Source organism: Panulirus ornatus, chromosome 43 (genome assembly GCF_036320965.1).
Source record: "Panulirus ornatus isolate Po-2019 chromosome 43, ASM3632096v1, whole genome shotgun sequence".
NCBI classification, from domain to species: Eukaryota; Metazoa; Arthropoda; class Malacostraca; order Decapoda; family Palinuridae; genus Panulirus; species Panulirus ornatus.
The window spans coordinates 21,455,309-21,473,327 of NC_092266.1; the positions used below are offsets into that span (position 1 = coordinate 21,455,309).

An 18,019-nucleotide genomic window follows, 5' to 3' on the forward strand; every position below is an offset into this window, starting at 1 on the left:
GAAGAGAAAATTGCATAAGGTAGCTTTGTATGATGGAGTTTCTTTGAATGAGAGTGCGAGTCACTGGGATCATTTGTTTCGTCCTCTTGAGTTTTTTGTAAGATAGTGGAGAACTACTGTTTATGCCCATGAGTCGAGCCTTCATTGTTGAAAAAAGTTATTCAATTAGCAAGAGGGATTTTTTTTTCAGGGAACAATTGTTGAGTCAATTGAATAATAGCTATAGATACTTTAATACTATACTTTTTGTAAAAATATTTTTTTTTTTGTTTTAGTTTTCATCATTATTTCCTTCATTAATGATTAAACATAGCTTGACTTTTTTATTTTTCATATTTAGATAGAAATTTAAGAATGTCAGATTTGAAATTCTGTTACAGCAAGGGTAGTTTTTTGTGTATGAACTTGTTCTTTATCCTGTAAGTTGCTCTAGCAAAACTGCAAGAAATGGGCTCCCATCATTTGGGGATGGGTGTTTGGAAGTGGATCATTTAAAGGGTTAAAGGGTAGGTTAGTATCTACATTACCATATTTATTTAGTATTATATTTGTATATGTGCATTATACATGGCAGCTAGAGACTTGAGTGTGAATGAATGTGGCCTTTGTTGTCTTTTCTTAGCACTACCTCGCGTGCATGCGAGTGGAGGGTGTTGTCATTGCATGTGTGGCGGGGTGGCGATGGAAAGAATAAAGGCAGCAAGTATGAATACTGTACATGTGTCTATGCGTGTATGTCTGTGTACGTATCTATATGTATACGTTGAAATGTATGGGTATATATATATATATATATGCATGTGTGGACGTGTATGTATATACATGTGTATGTGGGTGGGTTGGGCCATTCTTTCGTATTTTTCGTTTGCACTACCTCGCTGATGTGGGAGACAGTGACAGTATATAATGAATAGTTAAAAGAATGTGTTCTGTCATGTATATGTGTTTTTTCATGTATATGTATTTGTGTGAGTGTGTCTTTGTCAATGTGTATCTGTTTATTTATATTTTCCATATGAGCTTGTATACAGTTTTAGCATTTAACTACTACATGACATACATAACAAGTAATTAGCAGTATGTATTCTTTGTTAAGGAAATTATTGTATTTCAGAACAGTATGTTTTTTCAGTTAATGATTATCTGAGGTTTTGCATATCATGTAAAAGAACTTTGTTTATAAACATTTCACTTTTTTTATAATAGACTTACATAAATTATTTTCTTATAGGTGTGTGTCATACTATTAGGCAGTGTGTAATGGTATAAAATGTAATGGTTTATGAACATTACAGACATAGCAGCTGGTGGGAGCTCTGGTGGTCTCATTAGCAAGGTTCTTCTGGCCAATGCCAGTGCTCTTTGTGCTGCTGCCTCACCTCTAATGGATCTTGATGACTCCTCTTTGTATGTCACTCATTTTCTTTGTTGGGGATACATACTATTTTTAAGAATTTTAGCTCATTTTTCTCTCCTTTTCCATTGGCATCTTGAGCAGATTTCTTTGAGCACATTTGCTATTATGTGTGAATTTTAAGGTACAGCATATCATTATAAGATTATAATTTGATCCATGATTTAGTGCAATTTTTGAGAGACAGTGGTGCATTTAGCAAAAAAAATACATGTGAGTAATGTTTTCAGTGCACTCTTGACAACTACTATTTTTATGCCCCTAACTGAAGTTCTTTTTTTAGCATGTGAACCTTGAGTAGCACTAATTTATTGCATAATTGTAAGACATTATTATGTGAGAGGACAATATGCTGTATTAGGTTAACTTTTTTCATTTATTCACTTTGGTCTTTGTCCAGATATGTGCATTTTGCCAAAAGTTACCTTTATATTCATATTGGTGCTTTCTCCATGTTCAGAATTTATGTCAGATATGGTAATTTAGTTAATTAAAACTCATTTTGGTGTTGTTAGGTAAGAGCAGGCTTACATAATGTTTACCATTAAAATATTTGTCCTGGTCCTTGCCATTACAAAGAAACTTGAAGTGGAAATAGAGTGTCATTTAAAGATAGAAGACTTAAGGTGTTCACACTTTGTTACTCCTCTTTCTTGCATTAAACACATTGTGTCTCTCAATCTGAACCTGTACAGCATCTCATTATTGGGAAGCTGTAACCTGGTTATATTCAATGGTGCAAAAATGCAATTTCTCCCTCTATCTCATTATATATATTATTTGCTTCCCTATGTTGAATTTCAAAACACCAGTTTTGCCATGTAATTAAACAGACAAGTTGGAAATAACCATATCCTACACTGTATCTTGGGAACCTAATATAATCAACATTGTAAAATCTGCCCAGTAAGAGGAGAGGACTAAATTTCATACAGGATCTAAGTGCAAGTGTGAAAATGGTTAGAGAGGTTGTAAAAAGATCATTTAAGGAAAAGAGAAAGAGGGTACACAATAGAGCAGACCCCAGAGGGACACCATTGTTTTTTGGATAAAGGAAAAGTTGCTCCATCAGTGACCACTACTGTGCACTGATTATAGAACAAGGAGGAGAAAACCAAAGGAAGTTTAAAAAGTATGGACTTATGCTACATTCTCTCATAATTGCTTTTATGTTGAGGGCCATTACAAAAAAAAAAAAAAAAAATCCTGAGAGAAATGTTAGTGTTAGGAGAGATAATTAGTAGACGATACACCACAAAAACCCTACTGTTGATATGAAAGAAGGGAATGTGATTCTAAGTTAGTGTTGTACATGTACATCTCAAGCATGTCAGATTACAGAAAAAAAGGTCATATGTACATACATTACCTTTGGATAATTTGGATTTACTCATCTTTCAGAGATGGATATAATGAAAGATGCACCATGAACAACTATTTTGGTATTGGGATTGACGCAAAGATTACATTAGATTTTCATAACAAAAGAGAAGAACATCCAGAAAAATGTCGATCAAGAACTAAGAACTTCATGTGGTATGGGGTTCTAGCTTCAAAGGAATGGCTCTGTGTAAGTGTATGCATAATTCACATTTTGATAGGTAAGGGAAAATTTATTTATTTCATTTCTGTGAGTAAAGCTTTAGGCCATATTGCTGATTCGATGTAAGTGTGATATACAAGATGTAGAATTTGAAAACTGGATAACATGATTAGTGACCTTGTGTCTTAAAACTGTATAAGTAACAAGTGTCACTCTCTATTTTTTTTTTTGTAAATTGTGTGTTATGATTCTTGTACGAAGAATCCTTTGTACTTGTGTATGCTTTATTATTCATTCACGCACATCTTGAATATGGACATTTTAATCTTTCCTCATGTAGAAATTTATATATTTGCTCTATCTGTACTAGATAATGTTGTGAACTAAATTCTTGATGCTGTTTGTTTCAAAGTAGTGTAAAAGCTTTTGTAAATGCTCATAGTTTCTTGTTGATACGCTAGTTGCTGTCTGATTTTATTGAGTTGTATGGCAGAAGAGAAATGATGATTGGAAATATTTGGTTTAAAAAGGTACATGCAAAAGTTTATATGGCTGAAAAGGGTCAGAAATAAATGGGCATTTAAGGATTATGTCCTAATCAACACGTACAGAGGTGAGGTTGTTGGATCTAGATGTGCTGAGAGGGGTAGAAGGTGGTGTGTCTGATCATTTGTTGTTAGAGGTGAGTGTCAAATTTTGTTGTAGCTCTAGGAGAAGGGGATGTGATGTGTGTGAAAGAAGTGGTGAAATTGAGGTAGCTTATAAAAGAGGCCAATGTACACTTACCAAGAAAAATTGAATATAGAGTGACACAGAGTGAGAGTAAATGAGACAAGAGGGGGTGGAAGAGGAATGGGAGGTATTTAGGGAAGCATTGCTGACATATGCAGGTGTATTGTGTGCCATGCAGAAGGTGGAATGTTGACATGTGAGAGAGGATAGTTTGTGTTTTGATAGGAAATTAAAATGCTAATGAAAGAGAAAAAATAGAGGTATACGGACAGTATCTGCAGGTAACGAATGTAGATTATTGGGAGGACAACAAGAGAAGGCAGAAGGAAATCAAGAAAAAGGTACTTGAGCAGCAAGAGAGGGCAAATGAGTGTTGGAATGGACTTAGCAGCGAATGGAACCATCAAAGCAGAAGTGAGTCATAGGGTTGGGGAGGGGGTGAAGGTTTTGGGAGTGATGAAGAATGTGTGGAAAGTAAGAAAGTTATCTCAGAGAGCAAAAATGGATATGTTTAAAGGAATAGTAGTTCCATCAATGTCATATGGTTGCGAGGCATGTGGTGTGAGGTGGTTTAGTCAAGTTAGTAATGAAAGAATAAGAGAGATGTCTGGCAGTTGAAAGAGTGTGGTTGAGAGAGCAGAAGAGGGTGTGTTGAAATGGTTTGGACATATGGAGAGAATGAGTGAGGAAAGGTTGACAAAGAGGATATATGTGTCAGAGTTTGAGGGAAGAAGGAGAAGTGGGAGACCAAATTGGAGATGGATGGATGGAGTGAAAAAGCTTTTGAGCGATCGGGGCCTGAACATGCAGGAGGGTGAAAGATATGCACGGAATAGTGAATTGGAATGATGTGTATACTGAGGTTGATGTTTGTCAACAAACTGAACCAGGGCTTGTGAAATGTTTGGGGTAAACCATGGAAAGGTCTTTGGGGCCTGGATGTGGATAGGGAGCTGTGGTTTCGGTGCATTACACATGACAGCTAGAGACCGAGTGTGAATGGATGTGGCCTTTTTTTTTTTTTTTTTTTTTTTTTTTTTTTTTTTTTTTTTTTTTTTTGGCACTACCTCACTGATGCAAGGGGTGGTGATGATGTTTCCTGTGGGGTGTGGTGGCACTGGAAATGGATTAAGGTGAGCAAATATGAATATGTATATTTGTACGTATGTATGTATATACCCATCCACTCATATAAACACATATACATCAGCCTGTGTAAATGGGAAAGGAATGAAAGATAGGAGATTGGTAGAAATATAGAGAGGCTGTATGCATTTGATCCATTCCATGTAAATGGGACAAGTTGAAAGATCGGTAGATTTTGATGCACAGTATATATTTAGCATCACTTTGTAAGAAACACTAATGTGAAGGGATGATGAATGAGATTCAGTGAATTGAATTGCCTTTGTGAAGAGATGGTGAAATGCATTTATACACTGAAATACAGTCTCGATTGATATTGTTCCCCCAGGCTATTATCAGAAAGGTTCAAGGCTTGCTAACCTTCTCATGCTCTTCTGGATGTCATGTCCCTCAGTACATTATTATTATTAATGTTATCATTGTATAACTTCACGATTCCTTCTCCAGGGGCTTCTGCAGACTCAAGGCTCATTACAGGGAAGGGTTGGACTTCTTTGGATTGAGAAGTTCTTCAGTGAGATTTTACTCCAATGATACAACCTTGTTGAAGGTTACTCTTCACTCATGGTGTGATCACAACAAGGAGGAGAAGAGTAATGCCCCTCAGTAGATAGTATACTTAAAGTGTTACTACTCAGTCTGATAATTTTGTTGTTTTCACTGTCTCTTAGAAAACCTACAAGAACCTGGATCAGCGTGTGCAGCTTGAGTGTGACGGTGAAAGGATTCCCTTGCCATCGCTGCAGGGCATTGTTGTATTGAATATTCCAAGGTAGGAGATTAAAGTGTCAGTTTATTTGTCCTTGCTTATTTAGTAAGATTTTTTCTATTTTTCTTCAGGGTCTTCTTCAGCCACATCAGTGGAAGCCTGTGCCGTTTTGTACATTCATGTTTGTCTTTTCTCCATTTCCCTTTACACTGTTCGTGGCATAGTTCATCATCTCACTGGAGCATTCATCTGGGAGCTCCAGTTTGTCTGGCAACTGCAGACATAAAAACATGGTACCATGGGAAGAAATAGGATTCAGTTTAAATGGAAAGAAAATTATTTTGAGGAAATAATTGATGATGCCTACTGTGATATTTTATTTGGGCTCTATAGGATACAGGCTCACACCTAGACACACAAACTATCATGTTGCTAGGGAAACTTAATCCATCTATCTATATCTCCGCTACCCATTCCCTGGAACCCCCTCAGTGGGGTGGCCACAACTATAGTCTCCATAGTTAGTGACCTCCAGTGCTGCTTCATAGCACTTAGTGCAATGGACCCTTAACAGAGGGCACTACTAGTGTAGTGTTTGCAGAGGTTCCTTTCTTATGCAGGGGCTTGTAACTAATGTTCCAACTGACAACTTCTACCTAATGTTCCTTCTGACCACTTCTACCTAATGTTCCTTCTGACCACTTCTACCTAATGCTCCTACCTAATGTTCCTTCTGACCACTTCTACCTAATGTTCGTACCTACTACTTGTACCTAATGTTTGTACCCAGTGCTCCTTCCTAAATGTTCCTAACTACTGCATCTACTTATTGCTCTTACCATTTTGCCAAAAGGCTAGGCTAGCACATATCTCTCTGGAGGAGCAATGTAAGTTAAGTGTTGTCAAATGTTATGTTTGACAAGAAGGGATTGTATGTTTGTGGACAGAATGCCATTAGTCTACATGTGAGTGAGACAGAAAGAAAAAGACAGCTACCTGGGTCAGAGGAGTGCAACTTGAAAACCACTATAGTGCTGGTTCACTAGGTAGCCATCACTAACCTTCCCGATACCCAGGTCCCAGGAGCGTAGTACTAGTACCTCCTTGGCCATTGGCTCCCTACCAACTGCTAATTACCAAAGAAACTTTAGGGGCTTATAAATGCTAGGTGCTTTTTTTCTCTTTTTTTTATGTCATGTGTCTTTTAACATTAATGTTGAGTTAGTTTTTAAGATTAATCTTTTTCTTTGTATTATCATAAGTTTTTAAAAAAGTCTAAGATTAGAGGGACCACAAAAATAGACAAAAGATTAATGTTTTTCAGGGGTTGGGCATTGCATGGGAATGGGGTGGTGTGATTTCGGTGTGCTACTTAACCGTAGAGAAACAAGTTGTATCAGTTTTTGTAAGAAGATGATACTGTGGTGCTAGTGAAATCAAAGGTGGAATTAGATAAAATGGTGGGCTAGGTCCATGGTGTGTATGTTGGGGAAGAATACTGAAAGTGAATGCAAGTCAAAGTAAAACACTAATCTTTGAATGGAAAAGATCATTGTATAACATCATTTTACATGGTACAGAATCAGAAGTTGTGGATAAGCTTAGGTGTTTGGAAGTAAAGTGTAGTAAGGATGGTAGTGGGAGAGCTAAGTTGAAAGTACTCAATGTGAGGGAAAAAGTTTGAGGTTGCACTTAAAGCTTTGGTGAATGGAAAAAAGTTAAATGTAGAGTGTGCATGAAAGTGTATTTGTCCTTGTGCTGGTGTATATGGCTTTGAAATCCATATGTATATATGTTTGGATAGTTAACAGATAAGAGCAGTAAACATGGATTATATTTTATATATTATAGTTAGAAATAGTAGGCTAGTTAGAATGAAGTTTAAGAAGGTGATGTGATGTAAAGAAGTCGTTAGAAAGGTATTTGAATGAAAGTCTTTTAGGATGGTAAGTATAAGTAGAATGTATGACATATGAAGAGGTGATCAGGGTGATATATAGCAGTACAATATAAGGTTCAAGAAGGAAAGGTAAACCATGGAAGATGGAGAATTAATGCAAAACCTGATTAGGGCTGGGAATGTTTTATAGAGATGTTATAGAAATAGCTGGTGATCTGATGCATTTGAAGCATTCTGTGTATGGAGGTAATGTGAGCAGAAACATTAGTCTCAGCTGATGAATCAGATTAGTGTGTAAACTGAAAGATTGGTTTGGTTGGCTTGCCATATTTTCTGATAATCTTGCAAGGGAAACTGTCAAGACACTGCTTCCTGGTGGACCTGGAGCTTTTTTTTTAATTTAACCGTCTATTAAAAAAATAGATACCTACTTCATTAACTGTGTGTGTTACACTCACACTACAGTTGCTTGAACTTATACCTCTCTTTTCAGCAGTTTCCTTCACAGCAAAAGACCATCAGTTTTATTTCTTGTATTGTGTCACTTCATTTGCCCTCTTGTTAGTACATTCTCATATATGTCATATGATCTTGCTTGATTCATAATTGTTCGTCCAAAATATTTAGATTTCAGGCATACACCACAATCTGCTCTTTAAATCAGATATGTTCGTCTGAATTCACATTCCAGAACAGCCGATGTGCTGTGTCTGCATATCTATTCAGTTTTTTTCATACTTTCAGTCTTTTGTAGACCAAGCTGATTTTTCTTTTTTGAATTGAGTCATCTGAATTAAAGAGTACTTTCAGTTATCACTTTTTCCCTTCTCTCTGTTTTCAGATCACCATGATCATGAATGTATCTGTATTTGATGTGTGAATATACCTTCATTGAATTTCGAGGGTATCCTATGTACTAAATCATATTATTATCTCATTTTTTGTGTAGATTTATATGAAACTATATTTTCAGTTTCATGGGAGGTACCAACTTCTGGGGAGGAACAAAAGAAGATGACTGTTTCTTAGCACCAAGTTTTGATGATCGTATCCTAGAAGTTGTAGCTGTGTTTGGTTCAGCACAAATGGCTGCATCACGTATAATAAATTTGCAACATCACCGAATAGCTCAGTGCTCTAGCATTAAAATCACAATCCTTGGGGAAGCAGGTAATATGATATAAAGAGAGAGGTTTAATGAATATGGGATTTATCTAAGAGTATAAAATTTACATGAAATTTATTTTTTGTTTCAGATGTATGAATGTAAAAAAAGAAGAAACTATTGATTGTTTTGTGATGGACTTCGAATGCTTTTTATGGTCCAATATCAAACGTAATGTTGATTGTTTGTAGATTATTCATAATTTAAAGTGATGTTGAATTTTCAGTAGGTTATCATTATTACAGTATTGTTGTTTTATATTTTTTCTTTTTAATTAAAGTTGTAAGGACAATGTAAAAATTTGTAGATGTAAAAATTTGTAGATGATGCCCCTGCCCAATGCTTACTGCATTTATTCTGCCATTACCCCCTGATTTAGCAAGGTAGTGCCAGGAAAACAGGCAAAAAAAGGCCACATTCATTCACACTCAATCTGTAGCTGTCATATGTAATGTGCCAGAACCACAGCTCCATATCCACATCCAGGCCCCATGGTTTACCCCAGACATTTCACATGCTTTGGCTCAGTCCATTGACAGCACATTGACCCCAGTATACTGCATTGTTCCAGTTCACTCAATTCCTTGCACACCTCTCACCCTCCTGTATGTTCAGGCCCCAATCGCTCATAATCTTTTTCACTTCATCCTTCCACCTCCAATTTGGTCTTCCACTTCTCCTTGTTCCCTTCGCCTCTGACACATGTATCCTCTTTGTCAATCTTTCCTCACTCATTCTCTCCATATATCCAAACCATTTCAACACACCCTCTTCTGCTCTCTCAACCACACTTTTTATTTCCACACATCTCTTCATGTGTGGCGGGGTGACAACAGGAATGGAGAAAAGCAGCAAGAATGAATATGTATATATGTATATGTCTGTGTATGTATAAATATTTATTTATTATACTTTGTTGCTGTCTCCCGTGTTAGCGAGGTAGCGTAAGGAAACAGACGAAAGAACGGCCCAACCCACCCACATACACAAGCATATGCATACACGTCCACACATGCACTTATACATACCTATACATTTCAACGTATGCATGTATATACATACACAGCCATATACATATATACACATGTACATAATTCATACTTGCTGCCTTTATTCATAACCGTCGCCACCACACCACACATGAAATGACAACCCCCTCCCCCCACACGCGCACGAGGTAGCGCTAGGAAAAGACAACAAAGGGCCACATTCGTTCACACTCAGTCTCTAGCTGTCATGTATAATGCACCGAAACCACAGCTCCCTTTCCACATCCAGGCCTCACAAAACCTTCCATGGTTTACCCCAGATGCTTCACATGCCCTGGTTCAATCCATTGACAGCACGTCGACCCCTGTATACCACATCATTCCAACTCACTCTATTCCTTGCATGCCTTTCACCCTCATCTTTGTCAGTCTTTCCTCACTCATTCTCTCCATGTGACCAAACCATTTCAATGAACCCTCTTCTGCTCTCCCAACCACACTCTTTTTATTACCACACATCTCTCTTACCCTCTTATTGCTTACTTGATCAAACCACCTCATGCAACATATTGACCTCAAACATCTCATTTCCAACACATCCACCCTCCTCCGCGCAACCCTGTCTATTGCCCATGCCTCACAACCATATAACATTGATGGAACCACTGTTCCTTCAAACATACCCATTTTTGCTTTCTGAGGTAACGTTCCACACATTCTTCAATGCTCCCAGAACCTTCGCCCCCTTCCCACCCCATGACTCACTTCCACTTCCATGGTTCCATCCACTGCCAAATCCACTCCCAGATATCTAAAACATTTCACTTCCTCCAGTTTTCCTCCATTCAAACTTATCTCCCAGTTGACTTGTACCTCAACCCTACTGAAGCTTATATAACCTTGCTCTTATTCACATTTACTCTTAGCTTCCTTCTTTCACACACTTTACCAAACTCAGTCATCAACAAATGCAGTTTCTCACCCAAATCAGCCACCAGCGCTCTGTCATCTGCAAACAATAACTGACTTTTTTCCCATGCCTTCTCATCCACAAGAGACTGCATACTTGCCCCTCTCTCCAAAACTCTTTCATTCACCTTCCTAACAACCCCATCCATAAACAAATTAAACAGCCATGGAGACATCACATACCCCTGCCGCAAACCAACATTCACTGAGAACCAATCACTTTCCTCTCTTCCTACATTTGCACATGCCTTACATCCTTGATAAAAACTTTTCACTGCTTCTAACAACTTACCTCCCACACCATATATTCTTAATACCTTCCACAGAGCATGTCTATCAACTCTATCAAATGCCTTCTCCAGATCCATAAATGCTACATACAAATCCATTTGCTTTTCTAAGTATTTCTCACATACATTTTCAAAGCAAACACCTGATCCACACATCCTTTACCACTTCTGAAACCACACTGCTCTTCCCCAATCTGATGCTCTGTACATGCCTTCACCCTCTCAGTGAATACCCTCCCATATAATTTCCTAGGAAGACTCAACAAACTTATACCTCTGTAATTTGAGCATTCACTCTTATTCCCTTTGCTTTGTACAATGGCACTGTGCAAGCCTATGGGTGGACCATGAATGTTTCACGGTGAGGAATGCTAACCACAACATCACAGAGGTTGACCAAGAGAAGGTGTTTGCAAAATTTGGAGTATTGTTACCACTGCCTGCCTGTCCTTGACTGTGCTGTACCTGATGATTGTAGCTTGTGATTTAAGAAACTTCTTATGATATTTATGTTATGAAAAGATTATCCGTGAATCACTTGAATTAAGATGAGAAAAGATTTGTTATATGATATGAAACATAACAGTAATCATTTATCAGTTTTTTGGTGTGAGTAAAAGAAACAATAAAGCTTAGGCATTGGCAGCTCAACTATCAGGATATTGTGCTGAAACATCAGTGAAACTTCTACAGATTAACAGAGTGAAAGAAGTAGATGAAATATACTTTTGAAGTTTTTTCTTTTATTTGAATATCTTTGATATTGTAAGGTTAAATGTACTTTTTTAACAATCTGAAAACTCAGAATTATTTATGTGGAAAGGAAACCTAAGTACTCCATTCTTTAGTTATGGAGACTCTGTTGCCTTGGCCACCCCTTTGAGGGAGTTCTTGTGAGAACAGGTGTCAGAAATATAGATAGGTAGATAGATAAATAGGAAACTTAAGTAAGGAGTTAAGAGTGTAACTGAAAATAGATATATTTGTGTACTCTAGGAGGCTAAAATAGTAAGAATTGTGCAATAAACTGTTTAAACCAAGGATGCCATTCCCCCTAACTTTGCCCTCACTTGCCACATGCCCCAACCTAGCATCCACATACTTTAACGAAAAGATTTGATCTGTTACATCAGAACCACCAAAGGAATACATTCCTTTCTTCTTCTTTTGCCTTGCCAACAAATGCTCACTTTTCATAGTTTGCTTTCATTCTAAACCACATTGCTCTCACAATCTCACAGCTTGTCTCATCAAAAGAGCTGCTCTATCTTTTGTTTTTGTCTGCCTTTCTGAACTACTTCGCCCCTTGTCCTTCAGCTTTGTTTTGCTCATAGCCAGTATATCCAGGTTTCTCTCATAATGCATAGCAACTCTGCCATCTCTATGATCCTGATTACAATCATGCACATTCAAACAATCTCGCCTAAACTTTTGAAATAGAATTTTCTTTTGGTTTCTTCTGTTCTTGTCTCTGAAAAGTGATGATAAAAGGAGGAATGTGTCTAGCCCAATATGACACAAGGAGATTTATGGGTATGACTCTTTCTACACATTCCTTAGTGCAGTCTTATTTTAGATACAACAACCTCTGTAATCCATGGAGTTTTACTTGCTCACTGTGTCGTACATGATACTTTGTCATGTATCTTGTTCATTTGTCACATTTTCATTACTTCTTCTTATCTCTATAAATGTTGTTCACCATATCTTAAACAACACTGAAGAATTTATTTGTATCTGTTGCCAATTTTACCAAAAACTGACATGATAATGCTCTGTTGTAATGTTTAACCTCTTTTTTGCTTATGTAGGTGAAGAAGGTGTACCAATTCAGGTCGATGGTGAAGCATGGACACAGCCTCCTGGAATTGTTCGAATAGTACATAAAAACAGGGTTCAGATGCTGTGCAGAAATCGGGTAAGTCATTCACTTTAAAGCATACATTTTGATTTAATGAGCAGCCTACCATGATTTTATTCTAGTCATATTATGCTCTTACCTAGTTGTATTATATGTTCATGTTCACTATGCATGGAGTAACTCTACAAGTATATCCTTTTAGAACAGCAAGATCACAGAGTAGAAGACCTGATGTAATGTGCATAAAGAGAAAGAGAGAGAGAGAGAGACCTGTCGTGGGGGTGTAGTGGTTAGTGTTATTGACTGTGATTCATGCACAGGACCAGCCAGGTTCAAATCCTGAGCAGGATAGTTTGGCCAACAGCTAACATGGTTGTTCATCCTTCCCTTGGGGCTTGTTGGTAACCTGGTTTCTAGCTAGTATAGAATGTAGCATGTATTACGTGACTGTCATTAGGGAATTCAGTTGCCCAATGCTGTTTCAGCAATGATGATTAAAATTATCCTTAAGGAAAGAGCAGCCAGTTTCTAATACAAAAGAAAAATTTTTCTTTACTCCTTAGACCCTAGCTCAGTTGCTTTCTTCTTTTCACTCTTGATCCTATGCACTTTTAAGTTCATTCTGTTACCCAGCAGGTCATTCATGCCTCTCCTTTTTTGAAGTTCCAAAACCTTTTTTATACCATATTATTATACTCGTCATTGTTAACTTTCCCAAGACAGCTTTGGAGAAATATATACATAAATGTAATTATATATACATACACTGACATCCAGTTATTTGGACCCAACTTACCTTAATCCCTACTTGGAATGAACAGAAAAAAGGTCCAGGTATATCTTATCCAGTTGGCATATAAGATGATTATCTTAGGTGCATCCAGTTGAGGACTTTTCCAATAATACAATATAATACATTTTGAAATGAATTATAACTTGTTCATGATTTGATTCATGACAATATTTCAACAATGTTATTTATTTTCTGTTTCCTCTTTAGCTAGTGCCTTGATGATAGTGTATTATAATGAAGTCATGATGATGTTTAATGAATGTGAAAGAAATGATTGTTAAGAAACAGTAGCAGTGACTGTTTCTTTAGTGCTCTACAAGTCAAATGACCTACAAGATGATAAGTTGTGTATCTACACCACTCAAGTGAAGAGACACATACCAGAGCAAGTTATTTACCTTGACTTGTTTTATATGTTGCCATATATCATATATAAAAGAAAGAGACAGGAGGTCAAGAGAAAGGTGCAAGAGGTGAAAAAAAGGGCAAATGAGAGTTGGGGTGAGAGAGTATCATTAAATTTTAGGGAGAATAAAAAGATGTTCTGGAAGGAGGTAAATAAAGTGCATAAGACAAGGGAGCAAATGGGAACTTCAGTGAAGGGCGCAAATGGGGAGGTGATAACAAGTAGTGGTGATGTGAGAAGGAGATGGAGTGAGTATTTTGAAGGTTTGTTGAATGTGTTTGATGATAGAGTGGCAGATATAGGGTGTTTTGGTCGAGGTGGTGTGCAAAGTGAGAGGATTAGGGAAAATGATTTGGTAAACAGAGAAGAGGTAGTGAAAGCTTTGCGGAAGATGAAAGCTGGCAAGGCAGCAGGTTTGGATGGTATTGCAGTGGAATTTATTAAAAAAGGGGGTGACTGTATTGTTGACTGGTTGGTAAGGTTATTTAATGTATGTATGACTCATGGTGAGGTGCCTGAGGATTGGCGGAATGTGTGCATAGTGCCATTGTACAAAGGCAAAGGGGATAAGAGTGAGTGCTCAAATTACAGAGGTATAAGTTTGTTGAGTATTCCTGGTAAATTAAATGGGAGGGTATTGATTGAGAGGGTGAAGGCATGTACAGAGCATCAGATTGGGGAAGAGCAGTGTGGTTTCAGAAGTGGTAGAGGATGTGTGGATCAGGTGTTTGCTTTGAAGAATGTATGTGAGAAATACTTAGAAAAGCAAATGGATTTGTATGTAGCATTTATGGATCTGGAGAAGGCATATGATAGAGTTGATAGAGATGCTCTGTGGAAGGTATTAAGAATATATGGTGTGGGAGGCAAGTTGTTAGAAGCAGTGAAAAGTTTTTATAGAGGATGTAAGGCATGTGTACGTGTAGGAAGAGAGGAAAGTGATTGGTTCTCAGTGAATGTAGGTTTGCGGCAGGGGTGTGTGATGTCTCCATGGTTGTTTAATTTGTTTATGGATGGGGTTGTTAGGGAGGTAAATGCAAGAGTTTTGGAAAGAGGGGCAAGTATGAAGTCTGTTGGGGATGAGAGAGCTTGGGAAGTGAGTCAGTTGTTGTTCGCTGATGATACAGCGCTGGTGGCTGATTCATGTGAGAAACTGCAGAAGCTGGTGACTGAGTTTGGTAAAGTGTGTGGAAGAAGAAAGTTAAGAGTAAATGTGAATAAGAGCAAGGTCATTAGGTACAGTAGGGTTGAGGGTCAAGTCAATTGGGAGGTGAGTTTGAATGGAGAAAAACTGGAGGAAGTGAAGTGTTTTAGATATGTGGGAGTGGATCTGGCAGCGGATGGAACCATGGAAGCGGAAGTGGATCATAGGGTGGGGGAGGGGGCGAAAATTCTGGGGGCCTTGAAGAATGTGTGGAAGTCGAGAACATTATCTCGGAAAGCAAAAATGGGTATGTTTGAAGGAATAGTGGTTCCAACAATGTTGTATGGTTGCGAGGTGTGGGCTATGGATAGAGTTGTGCGCAGGAGGATGGATGTGCTGGAAATGAGATGTTTGAGGACAATGTGTGGTGTGAAGTGGTTTGATCGAGTGAGTAACGTAAGGGTAAGAGAGATGTGTGGAAATAAAAAGAGCGTGGTTGAGAGAGCAGAAGAGGGTGTTTTGAAGTGGTTTGGGCACATGGAGAGAATGAGTGAGGAAAGATTGACCAAGAGGATACATGTGTCGGAGGTGGAAGGAACGAGGAGAAGAGGGAGACCAAATTGGAGGTGGAAAGATGGAGTGAAAAAGATTTTGTGTGATCGGGGCCTGAACATGCAGGAGGGTGAAAGGAGGGCAAGAAATAGATTGAATTGGAGCGATGTGGTATACCGGGGTTGACGTGCTGTCAGTGGATTGAATCAAGGCATGTGAAGCGTCTGGGGTAAACCATGGAAAGCTGTGTAGGTATGTATATTTGTGTGTGTGGACGTATGTATATACATGTGTATGGGGAGGGGGTTGGGCCATTTCTTTCGTCTGTTTCCTTGCGCTACCTCGCAAACGCGGGAGACAGCGACAAAGTATAATAAAAAAAAAAATATATATATCATCACGTGCTAAATGTTCAAGATAAGTATGAAAATAAATCAGTAGGTACAATATGTGCATTGCAGTTGACAGCTTTCCCTCTAGAGGCATCCTTTTGCCACAAAAATTGATATGTGGTTTATGATTGAGAAATATAACCAAAAGTGTTCTGAAGTTGATGTAGTATTGCATATGACTGTCAAGGTTTTGGAAAATCTTTAATGAAAATAATTCATGTGAAATACTTCATCGTAGAACTTGGTATTTTTTTGTGAGCCGTTAAAATGCCAGTCACAACGGGACTGTGATAATATGGCCAAACTCAGTCAGTCACCACATTGACTCATCCTCTTAGAGAGCATTATTTTATCCTGAGCTCCTTAAATTCAAGATTTTATAATTACTCTCAAATGTTTGACATTATCTTCACTTTCTATTTCTTTTCCTGTAGGGCCTTTTCATGCAGGTGCTGAAATGTTATTTTTTCCAAGATGTATTGTTCAAATTTTTCTTCGTCTAACTCCATCATATTCTGTTCCACCCACTTGTATATGTTTTCCAAGTCAGTTTGAGGGTGTGATATGATCACAACCTTTAGATTTTTTAGTGAAATTGATAACAAGGACAGTGAATAGTCTTTTGAAAGAGAAGGGAAAGAGCTGTGGGTGGACTTCACAGGAAATTGTGCAAGAAATTTGGTCAAGACATGTAAAGAAGTACTTTTACACTATTTTACACTATTAGAGTGGTGGGTGAAAGAAATTAACTAAGGAAATAGTAAATGCAGACACCATACAAAAGTTTAAAACAATGTGTAACAGTAGAAAAGGTTTAAGTGATAGGGTCTCACGAGTGTAAAACTCAATCCCTGTACAGTACATATAAGTAATTACGTATGAGACTTCTGTGATACAGCTTCCTTTTATCTCAATGGTATTTGCAGCAGAATTTTGTTCATAAGCAAAGTTTTGGCTTTGGGAGGGTATACTTTCATGGGATACACTCGTAGGAGTTTTAGCATAGCTAGCCTGTTACATATCAAGAAATGTTTTTTAGGATAATCTGAATTAAACAACCCCAGGACCCCTTATACAATTTGTTTTGTTTTGTTTTGTTTCAAGGGTTCACTACATCCAGTATTAGGAAATGATGAACTTCTCTTATAACAGATTGCAATCCTTTTTGGCCATGATAATGATGTAATTTTGCCAAAGCTGTCTTTTCACTTGTGGTATAATCATATGTAGGTGGAGTCAGACAATGTTGCATATAGGATATATGTAGATGGGTAGACAGATAGATATGTATGAATTGATATTGCATCTGCAGACAATGATAAATTAAGACTTGTGTTTTTGTTTTACATGGAAGTGGGCATACTTTAGCAGTATTTTACCAGAGAGTAAGATCTGTTCACTGACAGTTTAAGTATTATAATGTCCCTGAATGTATAACTAGGTGCTACCCTTATTCATACTCTGGTCCCCAACCATAGACCCCAAGGTGACGTGCTTCAGGCACTTAGGGCTGAAATCTGTCTGTATATTTTTAGGAAACCCTTGGGAGTTTAGCCATCTAAGTTGGAATTCACTTTCTTCATTCATTGTTTAATTCCCATGAAAATAGTCTTGATTCCTGAAATGATGCCCACATTCATATAATAAATATTGAATGTTTCTCTATTAACCTAAAAACAAGAGTAATTTTATTTGGTAATTTATTTTCTTGTTTCTCAGGACTTGGAGGTTTCACTTAAGGCTTGGGAAGAAAAGCAGCGCAGCATAGGCAGTCAGACCAAACAGTTGACACTTCTTGCTGATGAAGAATTACCTCTTCTTACAATGCTGGCTTCCTCAGTAAGGATGCTTTGGTGGCCTGTTTATATAGTTGCATTAGTATTTTGTTTATACATCCTAGAGGGATAGGAGAGAATGACTGCTATCCATGTATCATCTCTTGCATATTGTGGAAGTTGAATAAGATGGGTTTGGAAATCCTCCCTTCCTTTATTATCACTTTCTTAAAATGTGA

The 18,019-nt window shown here is 37.7% G+C and overlaps 1 protein-coding gene across 3 annotated transcripts in view; it reads left to right on the plus strand.

Moving 5' to 3' along the window:
* LOC139762379 (diacylglycerol kinase delta) overlaps positions 1 to 18,019 on the plus strand; it is a 163,683-nt gene that overhangs the window by 114,332 nt on the left and 31,332 nt on the right. For all 3 annotated transcript variants that reach the window (XM_071687184.1, XM_071687182.1, XM_071687183.1), the window contains exons 18-23: positions 1,296 to 1,407; positions 2,816 to 2,984; positions 5,507 to 5,607; positions 8,418 to 8,614; positions 12,669 to 12,775; positions 17,725 to 17,844. In XM_071687184.1, coding sequence (XP_071543285.1) covers positions 1,296 to 1,407; positions 2,816 to 2,984; positions 5,507 to 5,607; positions 8,418 to 8,614; positions 12,669 to 12,775; positions 17,725 to 17,844 — 806 coding nt within the window. The remainder of the gene's footprint in view (positions 1 to 1,295; positions 1,408 to 2,815; positions 2,985 to 5,506; positions 5,608 to 8,417; positions 8,615 to 12,668; positions 12,776 to 17,724; positions 17,845 to 18,019) is intronic.